This window comes from Muntiacus reevesi, chromosome 19 (assembly GCF_963930625.1).
Source record: "Muntiacus reevesi chromosome 19, mMunRee1.1, whole genome shotgun sequence".
NCBI lineage: Eukaryota > Metazoa > Chordata > Mammalia > Artiodactyla > Cervidae > Muntiacus > Muntiacus reevesi.
This window is the reverse complement of record NC_089267.1, coordinates 46,286,723-46,300,487: the sequence shown is the minus strand read 5'-3', so window position 1 is coordinate 46,300,487 and position 13,765 is coordinate 46,286,723. Positions and strand designations below refer to the sequence as shown.

At 37.4% G+C, this 13,765-nt stretch overlaps 1 protein-coding gene across 1 annotated transcript in view; it reads right to left on the bottom strand.

Annotated features, from left to right (window-relative positions):
- ASCC3 (activating signal cointegrator 1 complex subunit 3) overlaps nucleotides 1-13,765 on the bottom strand; it is a 336,030-nt gene that overhangs the window by 145,216 nt on the left and 177,049 nt on the right. The window contains exon 14 of the mRNA XM_065911620.1: nucleotides 9,464-9,598. Coding sequence (XP_065767692.1) covers nucleotides 9,464-9,598 — 135 coding nt within the window. The remainder of the gene's footprint in view (nucleotides 1-9,463; nucleotides 9,599-13,765) is intronic.

Here is a 13,765-nt window from a genome sequence, read left to right as displayed (position 1 = left end):
CCAGTTTGAGCCACGAGCTGGGCCCAGGTAATCCAGAGGTAGCTCATCCTCTCCCCAGTCCTTGGAATGTGCACTCTGCTTGCCTTCTCTATGATAGAGGCTGGCCAAGAACATAGCCTTTAGTCAGAAATGCAGTGTTGACTATGTACGTGACTAAAGCCCGTTAAGGCTTCTATATAAACTTTTAAGATTGTAGCAGGTAGGTTTGGAGATCTGCTTGTATATAAGTTCTCTTACTTTTTAAACCTGAGACCTACCAATCTAGAATGGTCTGCCTCTTTCTTCAGTCTCTCCTTCCCCTCTATATATGGAGGGTTTCAGATTATACCCAGAAAGGTCTCGAGGAGAATGCAAACCAATACCATCACTATAGGCAGTTAAGTTCCAGTTGGATCAAAGATTTAATAATAAATATTAAAAATTAAGTTTAAAAAGGGCTGGAGGAAATCATGATTAAGTGGGTGTGGCCTTTATAAGCAAGACAAAGCCCAAATACTATAAAAACTAATAAAAATCTCATCATGGTAAAAATATTCATAAATAAATCAAAATCACAGGTTAACTAGGAAAAATGTTTCTAACACATATAATAGTACATGCAATTTACAGAAGAAATTCAAATAGCAAATGTGAAAAATGCTGTTTCACTCATAAAGAAGTGCCAGTAAAAATAATAATGAAGTATCTTTTTTGCCTTTTAATCTGTCATAAACTCAAACATTCGATAGGAGGAAGTTACTGTTCCAGGAAATGTAAGTTGGAACAGTCTCCTTAGTGGGCAATTCAGGACCACTCATTTGCCAAACTTTTAAATGCATGTACCATGTAGATGGATAAATTCCACTGCCAGGAATTTTTCCAATGGACATTGTTGCAACTGCCAAGAGTATGAGCAAGAATGTTTACTGCAGCACTGTTTACAATAAAACATAATTAGAAACAACAAAAGTATCCATCAAGGCAGGGCAAATGAATGAAAATAATGTCCACATTGGGGCATACTATGCAGTTTTTGAAAGAATGAATCAGATCTTTCTGTGTTGATTTGGAAAGATCTCCATGATGTATCACTAAGCCAAAAAAAGCAAGAGACATAAAAGCGTGCCTAACACGACCCAGTTTTTTCATACTGAAACTCACATGCAAACACACACAGCGGTAGTTGTACAAAGTCTTCCCTTGAAAGGAATATAAATATAAGAAGCTTTTTTACAACAGTTTCATCTGAAGAATGAAGGTAGATGGTTAAGACTATGAGTTATGGAGCTGAACTTGTTTATTATTAATACGAGATGCCTGCTGCTTCCTCAAATATCAGAACAGTTGTTTTCCGCCTGGCTTCTCAGGGTGAGCTCTACTCGGAGGCTAGGCTTTTAGGCTTCTTTCTGTAGCCTCTGCAGGGCTGGAGGGGTATAACCCACATTGTTCACCTTCTCTGAACAGAGTATTGAATTCTCCAAGGAAGGCATCAGGGATCCAACACTACACTCACTGGAAATAGTGTCTCTATACATGGAAATTCAGCACAAAGAACATTAAACTGTAAAAAAGTAAAGGAAGTCAAGAGCATAGTACAAAAATTATCTAAATTGGTTTTCCTGGACTTTATATTTCCAGTTCTCACAAGTCAAGTTCCCATATAGGGCTTTATTTTTCAGTAAAACTAGACCAGAATGGATAACTGCTAAGAAGCCATTAGCACACAGAGGATGCTAAATGTTTTCCCCCAGTGAAAGCACACCCCAGCTTCCTTCTATGACTTTACTTATCTTTTCCCTAACTGTGACACAGAAAATCAGTGTGACGACTTTTTAAAATGAATAAGGTTAAAATATAAACACTCTCCAAAGTTGACTTCCAAACTAACACAAATACATGGTTAAAGGAAGACTGACAGCAAAAACTGAAGTTAAAAGAAAACAAATTAACTCCATAAAATGAAAAAAATATGCATATGTAACACAAGACCTTTAGCTCAGTTACAAACCCTGAATGAAAGAGTAATGGGAAATGGCATAAATAATTTAGTGACCTCTGTAAACCTTCTGAAGTAATTTATCTTGATAAGATATGCTTTAATGTGGATAATTTCAAGTCCATTAAGAAGAAATAATTTAACTGTCATCATAAAAACTAAAATTTAACCAGAAGGAGGCAAATAGTTTCTCGCAAATTATACCATTCTTTTCTACAATTACCAGTGAGCATGCCTTATCGATATTGGGAAAAAACATTATAGAGTCCTCATCTTGGGAAAGTGCTATTTTCATCATTCACTGTTTATAAAGTTAATCAATGAACCACTCTTCCATGGTCCTCTACATTCTGACTGAAATCCATATACCTAGCCCTTCATTCACCTTTCAGTCCACTGGTCAAGAAACACTTTCATTCTTCAAATATATGAATTGGTTCCCTTTGCGCATGTTCTCGTTCTTTTTCTCTTGGAATGTCCTTTACTTTTCTTTCTTTCTTTCTTTTTTGTAAAATGTCCTTTACTATTTTTTTTTTTCTGTTGTTGACTACTGAAATACAAGACCACCAGCTTAAATTAATCTCTTTTGTCTTCCCATTGAACTGTTCATTCTTCTCTCATGTTATATGCTACATTTTTTCCCCTTATATATGTATTTCTAAATCCTCTGTGGGATTGCATGTCTTGCCTCATTTGGTCATTTATTTAGAGAGGCACATTCAACCAGCTGAACTAAAATTGACATATTTAGAACTGGATGTCTGATATACTCTAAAATCAGTTTTCTTAGTAGGTATATAATATTTAATTGAATTAACTGTCCATACTTTAAAACTCCCCTAGTTTTGGATATTTAGCTGTCTGTAATTTTTTCATTATAAATAATATGTTTGGATAAAACTCTTGGTGTACATTAACTTTTCCAAGGAAAGATTCTCAGGTTTAGTATTTCAAGGTTAAAGGCTCTGAAAAACAGTTTGGCTCTTAAAATAATATTACCAAAAACTTTTAAAAAAGAAGTGAACCGATTACTGCAACAGGAAATCTAGGAGTATGCAATATCCTCAAATCACCTTCAGAATTTGACATTATCATTTTTAGTGTTTGATGATTTACTGGGTTTAAGAATATACAGTCTATTAATTTATACAACTTAAGTAATTTTTTACCATAGTTTATCTATTTTATTTCCTTCTTTTCTTCTTTTACTTATTGGAAACCATGTTTTAGCTATTAAACACAGTAAGTACAACATCTAAAGATATAGATATTAACTAGTCTGTTGTATTTGTGACTAATATTTCCCCAACCTATTTATTACTTTTTACAATTCAATGTAATATTTTTTGTTGTCCAAAATCTTCATATTTAAATGTTGTCACATCCACTATTCTTTAAAGCTGTCATCTTCTTTCCCTTCAAAGCTCATACATAACCATTTACAGAGTGTCTACTATGTGACTGGCAAGATCTATGTTACCCCAGTTTCATTTTGTTTACGACAAGCTGCAGCTCAAGGAAGGCAAAAGACGGATATGTTAGAGTGTGTGAGTCAAGATTGAAACCCAGGTTTGCCTGGCTTCAGTCTTTATGCTAAAGTGACTATTTCCCTTTGAAAATGAAAAAGCCATGCCTCCAAAAATCCAATTAAACACTCAGGTCTATTGTTTAATTAATTTTCTTTGATTTCACGTAAAAGTTAATATACTTTTAACATTCTTTTTATGAGGTTATAGACAGACAGCAGAATTAATATATTAGCCTTCAGAAGGAAAAGGGGTTGATATGCCTGAGGAAAGAATAAACTCTCAGATAACATTTTACACTTATTTAAAGTAAAAAAGTAAGAGAAAGGGGGTTATTAGGCACCTGGTACTCTCTTTAGCTAACAGATATCATCTACTCCTGGAAGAGGAAATTCTAATTTTATTAGGCTATACTGATGCTGGAAAGCTGCTAAAGCAGAAATAATTAAGGCTATCAATACTAAGTATCTGATAATTTATATCAAATCCCAATTCCTATAACTTAGGCAAAGGCTAAGGCTAACCTATGAAAACAAGAGATGGTTGACAGATACAGACAATAAAAAGTCATAAAATGATACTTCAAAGTAGCTTGAGGGTACATACAATTACTGGCTTTTTCCCAGTGTTCTGATTTGCTTAATAGATATCCCTAATAACTACATTCATGAGACCTGCTGCATGATAGACCATATCTACCTGTGTGTGTTAGTCGCTCAGTCATGTCTGACTCTTTGCAACCCCAAAGGACTGTAGCCTGCCAGGCTCCTCTGTCCATAGGATTCTCCAGGCAAGAATACTGGAGTGGGTTGTCATGCCCTCCTCCAGGGGATCTTCCTGATCCGGGTCTCCTGCATTGCAGGTGATTTCTTTACTGCCTGAGCTACCATGGAAGCTCATATGTACCTATGAGGAAAACTTTTAATATCACTAACATATGTAAAAAACTGAACCACACTGGTGTCCATAAATCAGAGAAATATGGTACAAAGTGGGTGGGAATACCCATCCTAGTACTAAAATATTTAATGCCTGTTAAAAGTTTTGTCCCTAAAGGAAAGAATTTATTTCACTGAGATGAAGAATGAAACAGAATCTGAGGATTCTAATTGGAATAATTTATTCAACCTAAAATTATAATAAAAAACAATGGCTTACCCAATGAAAATTCTGTAGCCCTAATGATAAACTTCTATGAATAAACACAATCTACTACTTTCCCTAAAGTATGTTCTGTCTTATAGAAAACAGTGATTTCTTAAGAAGAGTTTCTCTGTGGGAGAGGGTGAAAGTAATATGCAAAGTAAATTTCTAGAAGTAGATTACCATAATATGACATGTAGTGTTTTATCATTTTTCAGCTAGTTTCCAAAATAATTTCATATATCATTCCATTTGTCTCTCACAGTGAACTACTAGAACAGGTGTTATTTACCCCATTATTATTCCACTTGATAGAAGAGAAAGTTTAGGTGTCTAAGGCCACAGGGCTTCTGAGGCGAAGTTAGAGCCAAAGCTTTTCATCAATGTGCTCTCTTACTTTGGGCCTCATTTGGAATTCGTGAGATGCTCCCTTCCCCTAGAATGCAAGTACCATCTTTATAGCTTAAGTTACTCTCAGAGTACTTCACTTTCCGTTCTGTATTATCCTGTTTCAGTGGACAATTTGGGAATAGCAGTTGGTTTTACAGCTGGGAGTGAACTTGAAATCAAAGAAGGGAGTGGCATGAGCGGTCCTGAAATATAACTGTTACTGGGAAGAAGAGAGTCGTTTTCAGCTGTGACTAAGCTACAGACACAGCCTTATTATATACACACACCGTTCTCCCAACTCCATGAGAAAGAATCCATGATGAGTCTTATTTATTATTTAACAAACAAAGTGACTGTAGAACATCTATTTCTGCTTTATTAACTACGCCAAAGCCTTTGACTGTGTGGATCACAATAAACTGTGGAAAATTCCTCAAGAGATGGGAATACCAGACCACCTGACTTGTCTCTTGGGAAACCTGTATGCAGGTCAGGAAGCAACAGTCAGAACTGGACATGGAACAACAGACTGGTTCCAAATAGGGAAAGGAGTACGTCAAGGCTGTCTATTGTCACCCTGCTTATTTAACTTATATGCAGAGTACATCATGAGAAACGTTGGACTGGAGGAATCACAAGCTGGAATCAAGATTGCCGGAAGAAATATCAGTAACCTCAGATATGCCAGATGACACCACCCTTATGGCAGAAACTGAACTAAAGAGCCTCTTGATGAAAGTGAAAGAGGAGAGTGAGAAAGTTGGCTTAAAGCTCAACATTCAGAAAACTAAGATCATGGCATCTGGTCCCATCACTTCATGGCAAATAGATGGGGACACAGTGGAAACAGTGACTGACTTTATTTTTCTAGGCTTCAAAACCACTGTGGATGGTGACTGCAGGCATGAAATTAAAAAGACGCTTACTCCTTGGAAGGAAAGTTATGACCAAACTAGACAGCATATTATAAAGCAGAGATATTACTATGTCCACAGAGGTCCGTCTAGTCAAGGCTATGGTTTTTCCAGTGGTCATGTATGGATGTGAGAGTTGGACTATAAAGTAAGCTGAGCGCTGAAGAACTGATGCTTTTGAACTGTGGTGTTGGAGAAGATTCTTGAGAGTCCTTTGGACTGCAAGGAGATCCAACCAGTCCATCCTAAAGGAGATCAGTCCTGGGTGTTCATTGGAAGGAATGATGTTGAGGCTGAGACTCCAATATTTTGGCCACCTGATTCGAAGAGCTGACTCATTGGAAAAGACCCTGATGCTGGGAAAGATTGAAGGCAGGAGGAGAAGGGGATGACAGAGGATGAGATGATTGGATGGCACCACCGACTCGACGGACATGGGTTTGGGTGGACCCTGGGAATTGGTGATGGACAGGGAGGCTTGGCATGCTGTGGTTCATGGGGTCGCAAAGAGTTGGACGCGCCTGAGTGACTGAACTGAAAGTGACTGTATGTTGAATAAAACTGTGAAGAAATGCTTTTTAAAAACCATACTTGGTGAATTAGGAATTGAGATGGTTACTTTAAACACTTAGGAGTAAAGTATGGCTGTGGCACAATAGGTATTGAGCTGTAGTTCCTTCAATAGGAGTCACGAGACTAAATTTTTATGTGCTACCATAGCAAATTTGCCTTCTAATTTTCATGTTTTGAATACTTAATTTTCCATTTTTCAAATTCGTGAGAAGAAATATCTCCTGCCATCATGGTAATAGTGTCCTTAGATTGCTAGAAAGTTAATACTATTCAAGTTTAAAAGGCACTTCAAGGAATAGGATCAAACATATATCTTGCACTAGAAGAATAAACTAAAATTCTAGAGCTTTGAGAAAACATTCAGAAAGATTACTATATTTTGTTATAAAATAATTTCCATGGTGGAGGGGCCAATTGTTTTAAATCTTTCTTTAGGATATAGTTGGGCAGAAGAAATGTTCTTCCACTTAATTAAAAGAACAAAACAAAACCACAAGCTCAAAGCTCTAAAGCCTTTAGCAAACCGCAGGTTGGGTTTGATATACTCACTTTTGAACAAACAGGATGCACTGTTTGTGAAACGGGTGGTGAAAAGGTAGACTTTGGAGTCAGACTAATTCAAATCACAGCTCAACTTACTACATGGAAGCCTCTGGAAAAATTTATTCTTTTTTCAGTTTTCTTATTTGTAAAATGCGGATGAGAATCTTTAAAAGACAGAATAGTGGCATTCTGTCAAGTGAGATAACTAAAGTGAGAGCATCTCTTCATAATGTTTGTCTTTGAGAAACAAAGGCAAACAAGAAAGGTAGTTTTAGGGTGGCTATGATCAGCCAAATACCATATTAAAAAGGATAACGGAGAAAAGGACAATGTTCCTTGAAAACATGTACTTATTAATAAATCTCTGAGGAATCCACCCTTGTTCAAAAAAATAATAAGTAGGTCAGGATAAAAATCAAGTATAATAAAAATATCCAAAAAAAGGTCCAATAAAATGATTAGGGGTTTCCAAGCCTACCTAACTGCAGGAAAACTCTATATTTCTCTGCTTTTTTTTTTTTTTCCAGCTTAGTGTTCTGTGATTACATGTTTGGTGGTGTAGCCTTAAATAAATATCATTTGAAAATGTCTCTACATAAACTATTTCTATATGCTTTTGACTAATGCTATATTTGAATTACTTATGCATAATATGTCACATTAAGAGATAGCAACAGTAAAAACCTACATCATAAGTTGTGATCATTGAGTGAGTAATAGAAGACAATGAAAACAATGCCTGCCTCAAGTAAACTCTTGATAAATACTGAATATTATTATCACAATGAAACAACAAACTTGTATGATTTAGAATAGCAATGACTCTCAGAATGGAGAGGTATGAAATAACCAGAAATCCACAAGGTGGCTCTCAAGGCTTGGCTTTTAAACACAATAGAGCTGCTCTGTATTTCCAAAGAAAATGAAACAAGACTTATGAATGCTGACCTGACTTTTCAAAGACTCTCATAAATTCATAATTAATAGATAACTGGAGGAATACAAAGCTGCATAATAAGTGGTACGTAATAGAAAATTTTACAAAGAGAAAAAAAATGGATAAATTTTGTAGTTACACTGAAAGAGAAGCTGACATTCAAAACAACCTGTATCACATTATCACAGACAGATTTTAAAATATCAATATAAAATGGTAAGATTTACAACACAATCCTAATAACCAAATACACCTTATTACGCTAGTAAATATGAAGGTGCAGAGCATATGTAGCAGCTACTCAGCAAATATCAGTTCAACCTCATGTTATGCAAACAAAATATTCTGAAGTTCCCACCATTTTATGCATATAGTTTTTTTTTAATCAAAAAAAATTTATATGTATAGCTTTAAATCAAGGCAAAATTTTCTATAAAGGGATAAAGGGCATTTTCGGTTTTGTGAGCCATACATCTCGATAGAAAGTACTCAATTTTTCCCCATTGTGTAAAGACATCCATAGAAGATAAAGGAAGGGCTCTGACTGTTTTCTAATTAAACTAATTATAAAAATTGCCGCCTTTGGCCCTCAGGCTCTAGTCCACTCTATCTAACTCATTATTTGATACGAGTAAACAAAATCTTTGGTAAATCTTTGAATACTAGCAATACCCAAATAACCTATAGATGTGCTTCTCAACTATCATGTGCAGAAATCCTCTGGGGATCAAGCAGAAATGCAGACTAGGAGGTGGAAAATCATGGCAGGGGTGGAGGGGCTCAGGCTTTGCCTTTTTAACAAGGACCCAGACTTTTCAGGCCCTTTGAGTATATACCGAATAGCAAGGCAGTTGTTCTGAATCTTCTGGGTCTCAAACTTGCACTCTCAAAAAGAGCTTTTGTTTATGTTCTTTACAGGGAATTCCCTGATGGCTCATATGGCAAACAATCTGCCTGCAATGCAGGAGGCCAGAGTTTGATCCCTGGGTGGGGAAGATCCCCTGGAGAAGGGAATGGCTACCCACTCCAGTATTCTTGCCTGGAAAATCCCATGGACAGAGGAGACTGGTGGGCTACAGCCCATGGGGCTGCAAACAGTCAGACACGACTCTTTCCTCTTCAATGCTATGTGGCAGGATGGATGGGCAGGGAGCTTGAGGGAGAATGGATACATGTGTATGCATGGCCGAGTCCCTCTGCTCTCTACCCGAAACTACCGTTAAGAGTGTTAATTGGTTATACTCCAAAATAAAATAAAACGCTTTTTTAAAAAAAAGCTTTTGTTTATGCTAATTACATCTGTTTGTGTTGACTCTAGAAACTTAAAAAAATTATCTTTAAAAGAAGAATCCATTAGACATTAACAGATTTTCTAATATTTAAATTATCTTATGCTTTAACTATATTTTAAAGAGAACTAAACATTACAATTACAATCATTGTTTTGTCATTTGTTCCCTACCTGTTTTTCTGCATGTCCATAATCAGGTCCTTGAGTAGGTAAAAAGTAGGAAATCTGGCCATTATTCTTGGCTCTCTCTATTAGAGACATAGCTGTTCTTACAGTGGCGTTTCGAGCATGTACAAACACCATCACCTAAAATAAAGGAAAACAGTGGGTTTAATATTCACCTTCATTAATAGATAGCTTAGTATTGGTCTGGAAATCACAGTATATAAACAACTATTAACTTTTCAAAATAACCCCCCAGTTTATGAACATGCCAACATTTGCTTATTTTAGAACAAATTCCTTTTGGATAAGGGCAAGTTAAGTAAAAGTCAATACCATGGTTTTGTTTATCATTAATCCTAAAAATAAGCAGAAGTCAAAATGAAATTAATGGATTATATAAAATGTGAAATTTAATTTATGCATTTTTCTTCTGAAGATGTGATTCATTAGCACAATCATATCTTATGAAGACAGAGTATAAAAACATACTAGAGTCTTATTCTCCCTAGTCAATGAAACTGCCAGTATCATTAAGATGTTTAAGGAAATTGAAAACAATAAAGATCACTCTTCTTTGGATGAAATCGTGTCTAAGAACAACCATTTAAAATAGAGTTTAGGGGACTGCTGGAGAAGACAAAGCTTCTAGAGAAGTATTTGGCATTTTCTGTTGTGGCAGCCTTTCTACAAAGTGACAGTGGAAATCTGAATTAGGGGAAGTTCAGTGTCTGGATGCTTTGTCAAGAGGAAAAGGATAAAAGTCCTTTCAGGGACAGAAGTCAGGCAGAATGTGAAGGCAAAAAAGAGAGTAAAATCAGGCAGTGACTGGCGGTCTGCATTTGCTGCCTATCAGGGCCTGCCTTCTCTTCTATGTGATGTTTCTTCTTCTGTCTCCACTCTCCTGTTCCCTCCCTTCATGGTTCATCCCCAGCCTTCCAAAAGAGCCATGACCAATTCCTGATCTTGCCTCTCTTTCCAGTATCTCTCCATGTTTTCCTGTCAACTGTGTTTTCCCAGAAGCTGGAACTTGGCTGTTATCTCAGGCTACACATTTAGAAGGATATGTAACAGACTGCTTTCAGTCAGAAAATTAATAGGCTCATGGGAGTTGACCTGAGTAAGAGATCATTTTGAGGACAAACAAAAGTGAAAATGGGAAGGAGGTCTGGTATCTGACCTGAAAGGAGACAGAATGATATAGATCTAGAGCTCATGCTATATAATTAACCCATAGTAACCTTATACTGCATTGGCCAAAAAGTCTGCTCAGGTTTTTTCGTACCATCGAATGGCAAACCTGAATGAACTTCTTGGCCAACTCAATGATTAGCCCAAAGTAAACTTGTCAAAGGGAATGTTTCACATATGGGATCTGATAAAATTCATAGTGAGGTAAAATCTGAGATAACCATTGTTCAAGAAACTGGAATACTTAAGTGACACTCACTTAGGGTGTATCAAAAGTAAAGGAGAGTGGGTATTCTGGAGAAGACCAGAAGTTACTTAATGAAAATCTCCCAAAGTGTTTAGAGAAAATAGAACCAGCATGCTAGGTCATTTGGTAAAATTTAACATAAGTTAATCACAGCCTTCAAGGACATAAAGCTGGAGTGTTCACACTTTAATCAGTGTTCTAAGGAATGGGCAAATTTAACTCAGACAACCATTATATCTACTACTGTGGGAAAGAATCCCTTAGAAGAAACAGAGTAGCCCTCATAGTCAACAGAGCGGCTGAAATGCAGTACTTGGGTGCAGTCTCAAAAAAAACAGAATGATCTCTGTTAGTTTCGAAGGCAAACCATTCAATATTACATTAATCCAAGTATATGCCCCAACCAGTAATGTTGAAGAAGTTGAAGTTGAATGGTTCTATGAAGACCTACAAGACCTTCAAGAAATAACACCCAAAAAAGATGTCTGTTTAATTATAGGGGGCTGGAATGCAAAAGTAGGAAGTCAAGAAATACCTGGAGTAACAGGCAAATCTGACCTTGGAGAACAAAATGAAGCAGGGCAAAGGCTAACAGAGTTTTGCCAAGAGAATGCACTGGTCATAGCAAATATCCTCTTTCAACAACACAAGAGAAGACTCTACACATGGACATCACTATATGGTCAACACCGAAATAAGACTGATTACATACTTTGCAGCCAAAGATGGAGAAGCTCTATACAGTCAGCAAAAACAAGACCAGGAGCCAGTTGTGGTTCAGATCATGAACTCCGTACTGTGAAGTTCAGACTTAAATTGAAGAAACTAGGAAAAACCACTAGATCTTCAGGTATGACCTAAATCAAATTCCTTACGATTATACAGTGGAAGTGACAAATAGATTCAAGGAATTAGATCTGATAGAGTACCTGAAGAACTATGGATGCAGGTTCGTGACACTGTGCAGGAAGCAGGGAACAAGACCATTACCAAGGAAAAGAAATGCAAAAAGGCAAAATGGCTGTCTGAGGAGGCCTTAAAAATAGCCGAGAAAAGAAGAGAAGCTAAAGGCAAAGGAGAAAAGGAAAGATACACCTGTTTGAAAGCAGAGTTCCAAAGAATACCAAGGAGAGATAAGAAAGCCTTCCTCAGTGATCAATGCAAAGAAAAAGAGGAAAACAACAGAATGGGAAAGACTAGAGAGCTCTTCAAGAAAATTAGAGATACCAAGAGAACATTTCATGCAAAGATGGGCTCAATAAAGGACAGAAATTGTATGGACCTAACAGAAGCAGAAGATATTAAGAAGAGGTGGCAGGAATACACAGAAGAACTGTACAAAAAAGATCTTCATGACCCAGATAACCATGATGGTGTGATCACTCACCTAGAGCCAGACATCCTGGAATGCGAAGTCAAGTGGGCCTTAAAAAGCATCACTACGAACAAAGCTAGTGGAGGTGATGGAATTCCAGTTGAGCTATGTCAAATCCTAAAAGATGATGCTGTGAAAGTGCTGCACTCAATATGCCAGGAAATTTGGAAAACTCAGCAGTGGCCACAGGACTGGAAACGGTCAGTTTTCATTCCAGTCCCAAAGAAAGCAATGCCAAAGAATGCTCAAACTACCACACAACTGCACTCATCTCACATGCTCGCAAAGCAACGCTCAAAATTCTCCAAGCCAGACTCCAACAATACGTGAACCAAGAACTTCCAGATGTGCAAGCTGGATTTAGAAAGGGCAGAAGAACCAGAGATCAAATTCCTAACATCCGTTGGATCATCAAAAAAGCAAAAGTTCCAGAAAAAAACATCTACTTCTGCTTTATTGACTACGCCAAAACCTTTGACTGTGTTGATCACAACAAACTGTGGAAAATTCTTCAAGAGATGGGAATCCCAGACCACCTGACCTGCCTTCTGAGAAATCTGTATGCAGGTCAAGAAGCAATAGTTAGAGCCGGACATGGAACAACAGACAGGTTCCAAATTGGGAAAGGAGTACCTCAAGGCTGTATATTGTCACCCTGCTTATTTAATTTATATGCAGAGTACATCATATGAGAAATGCCGGGCTGGATGAAGCTGGAATCAAGAATGCTGGGAGAAATATCAATAACCTCAGATATACAGATGACACCACCCTTATGGCAGAAAGCGAAGAAGAACTAAAGAGCCTCATGATGAAAGTGAAAGAGGAGACTGAAAAAGTTGGCTTAAAACTCAGCATTCGGAAAACTAAGATCATGGCATCTGGTCCCATCACTTCATGGCAAATATAGGGGGAAACAATGGAAACAGTGACAGATCTTATTTTTTTGGGCTCCAAAATCACTGCAGATAGTGACTGCAGCCATGAAATTAAAAGACGCTTGCTCCTTGGAAGAAAAGCTATGACCAACCTAGACAGCATATTAAAAAGCAGAGACAATACTTTGCAAACAAAGGTCCGTCTAGTCAAGGCTATGGTTTTTCCAGTGACCATGTATGGATGTGAGAGTTGGGCTATAAATAAAGCTGAGAGCCGAAGAATTGATGCTCTTGACCTGTGGTGTTAGAGAAGACTCTTGAGAGTTCCTTGGACTTCAAGGAGATCCAACCCGTCCATCCTAAAAGAAATCAGTCCTGAGTTTCATTGGAAGGACCGAGGCTGAAGCTGAAACTACAATATTTTAGTCACCTGATGCAAAGAGCTGACTCACTGGAAAAGATGAGATGGTTGTTTTTCTTTGTTGGGTGGCATCACTGACTTGATGGACTTAAGTCTGAGCAAGCTTCGGGAGCTGGTGATGGACAGGGAAGCCTGACGTGCTGCAGTTGCAACTGAAGTCCATGGGGTCACAAGTTGTTGGACATGACTGAGTGACTGA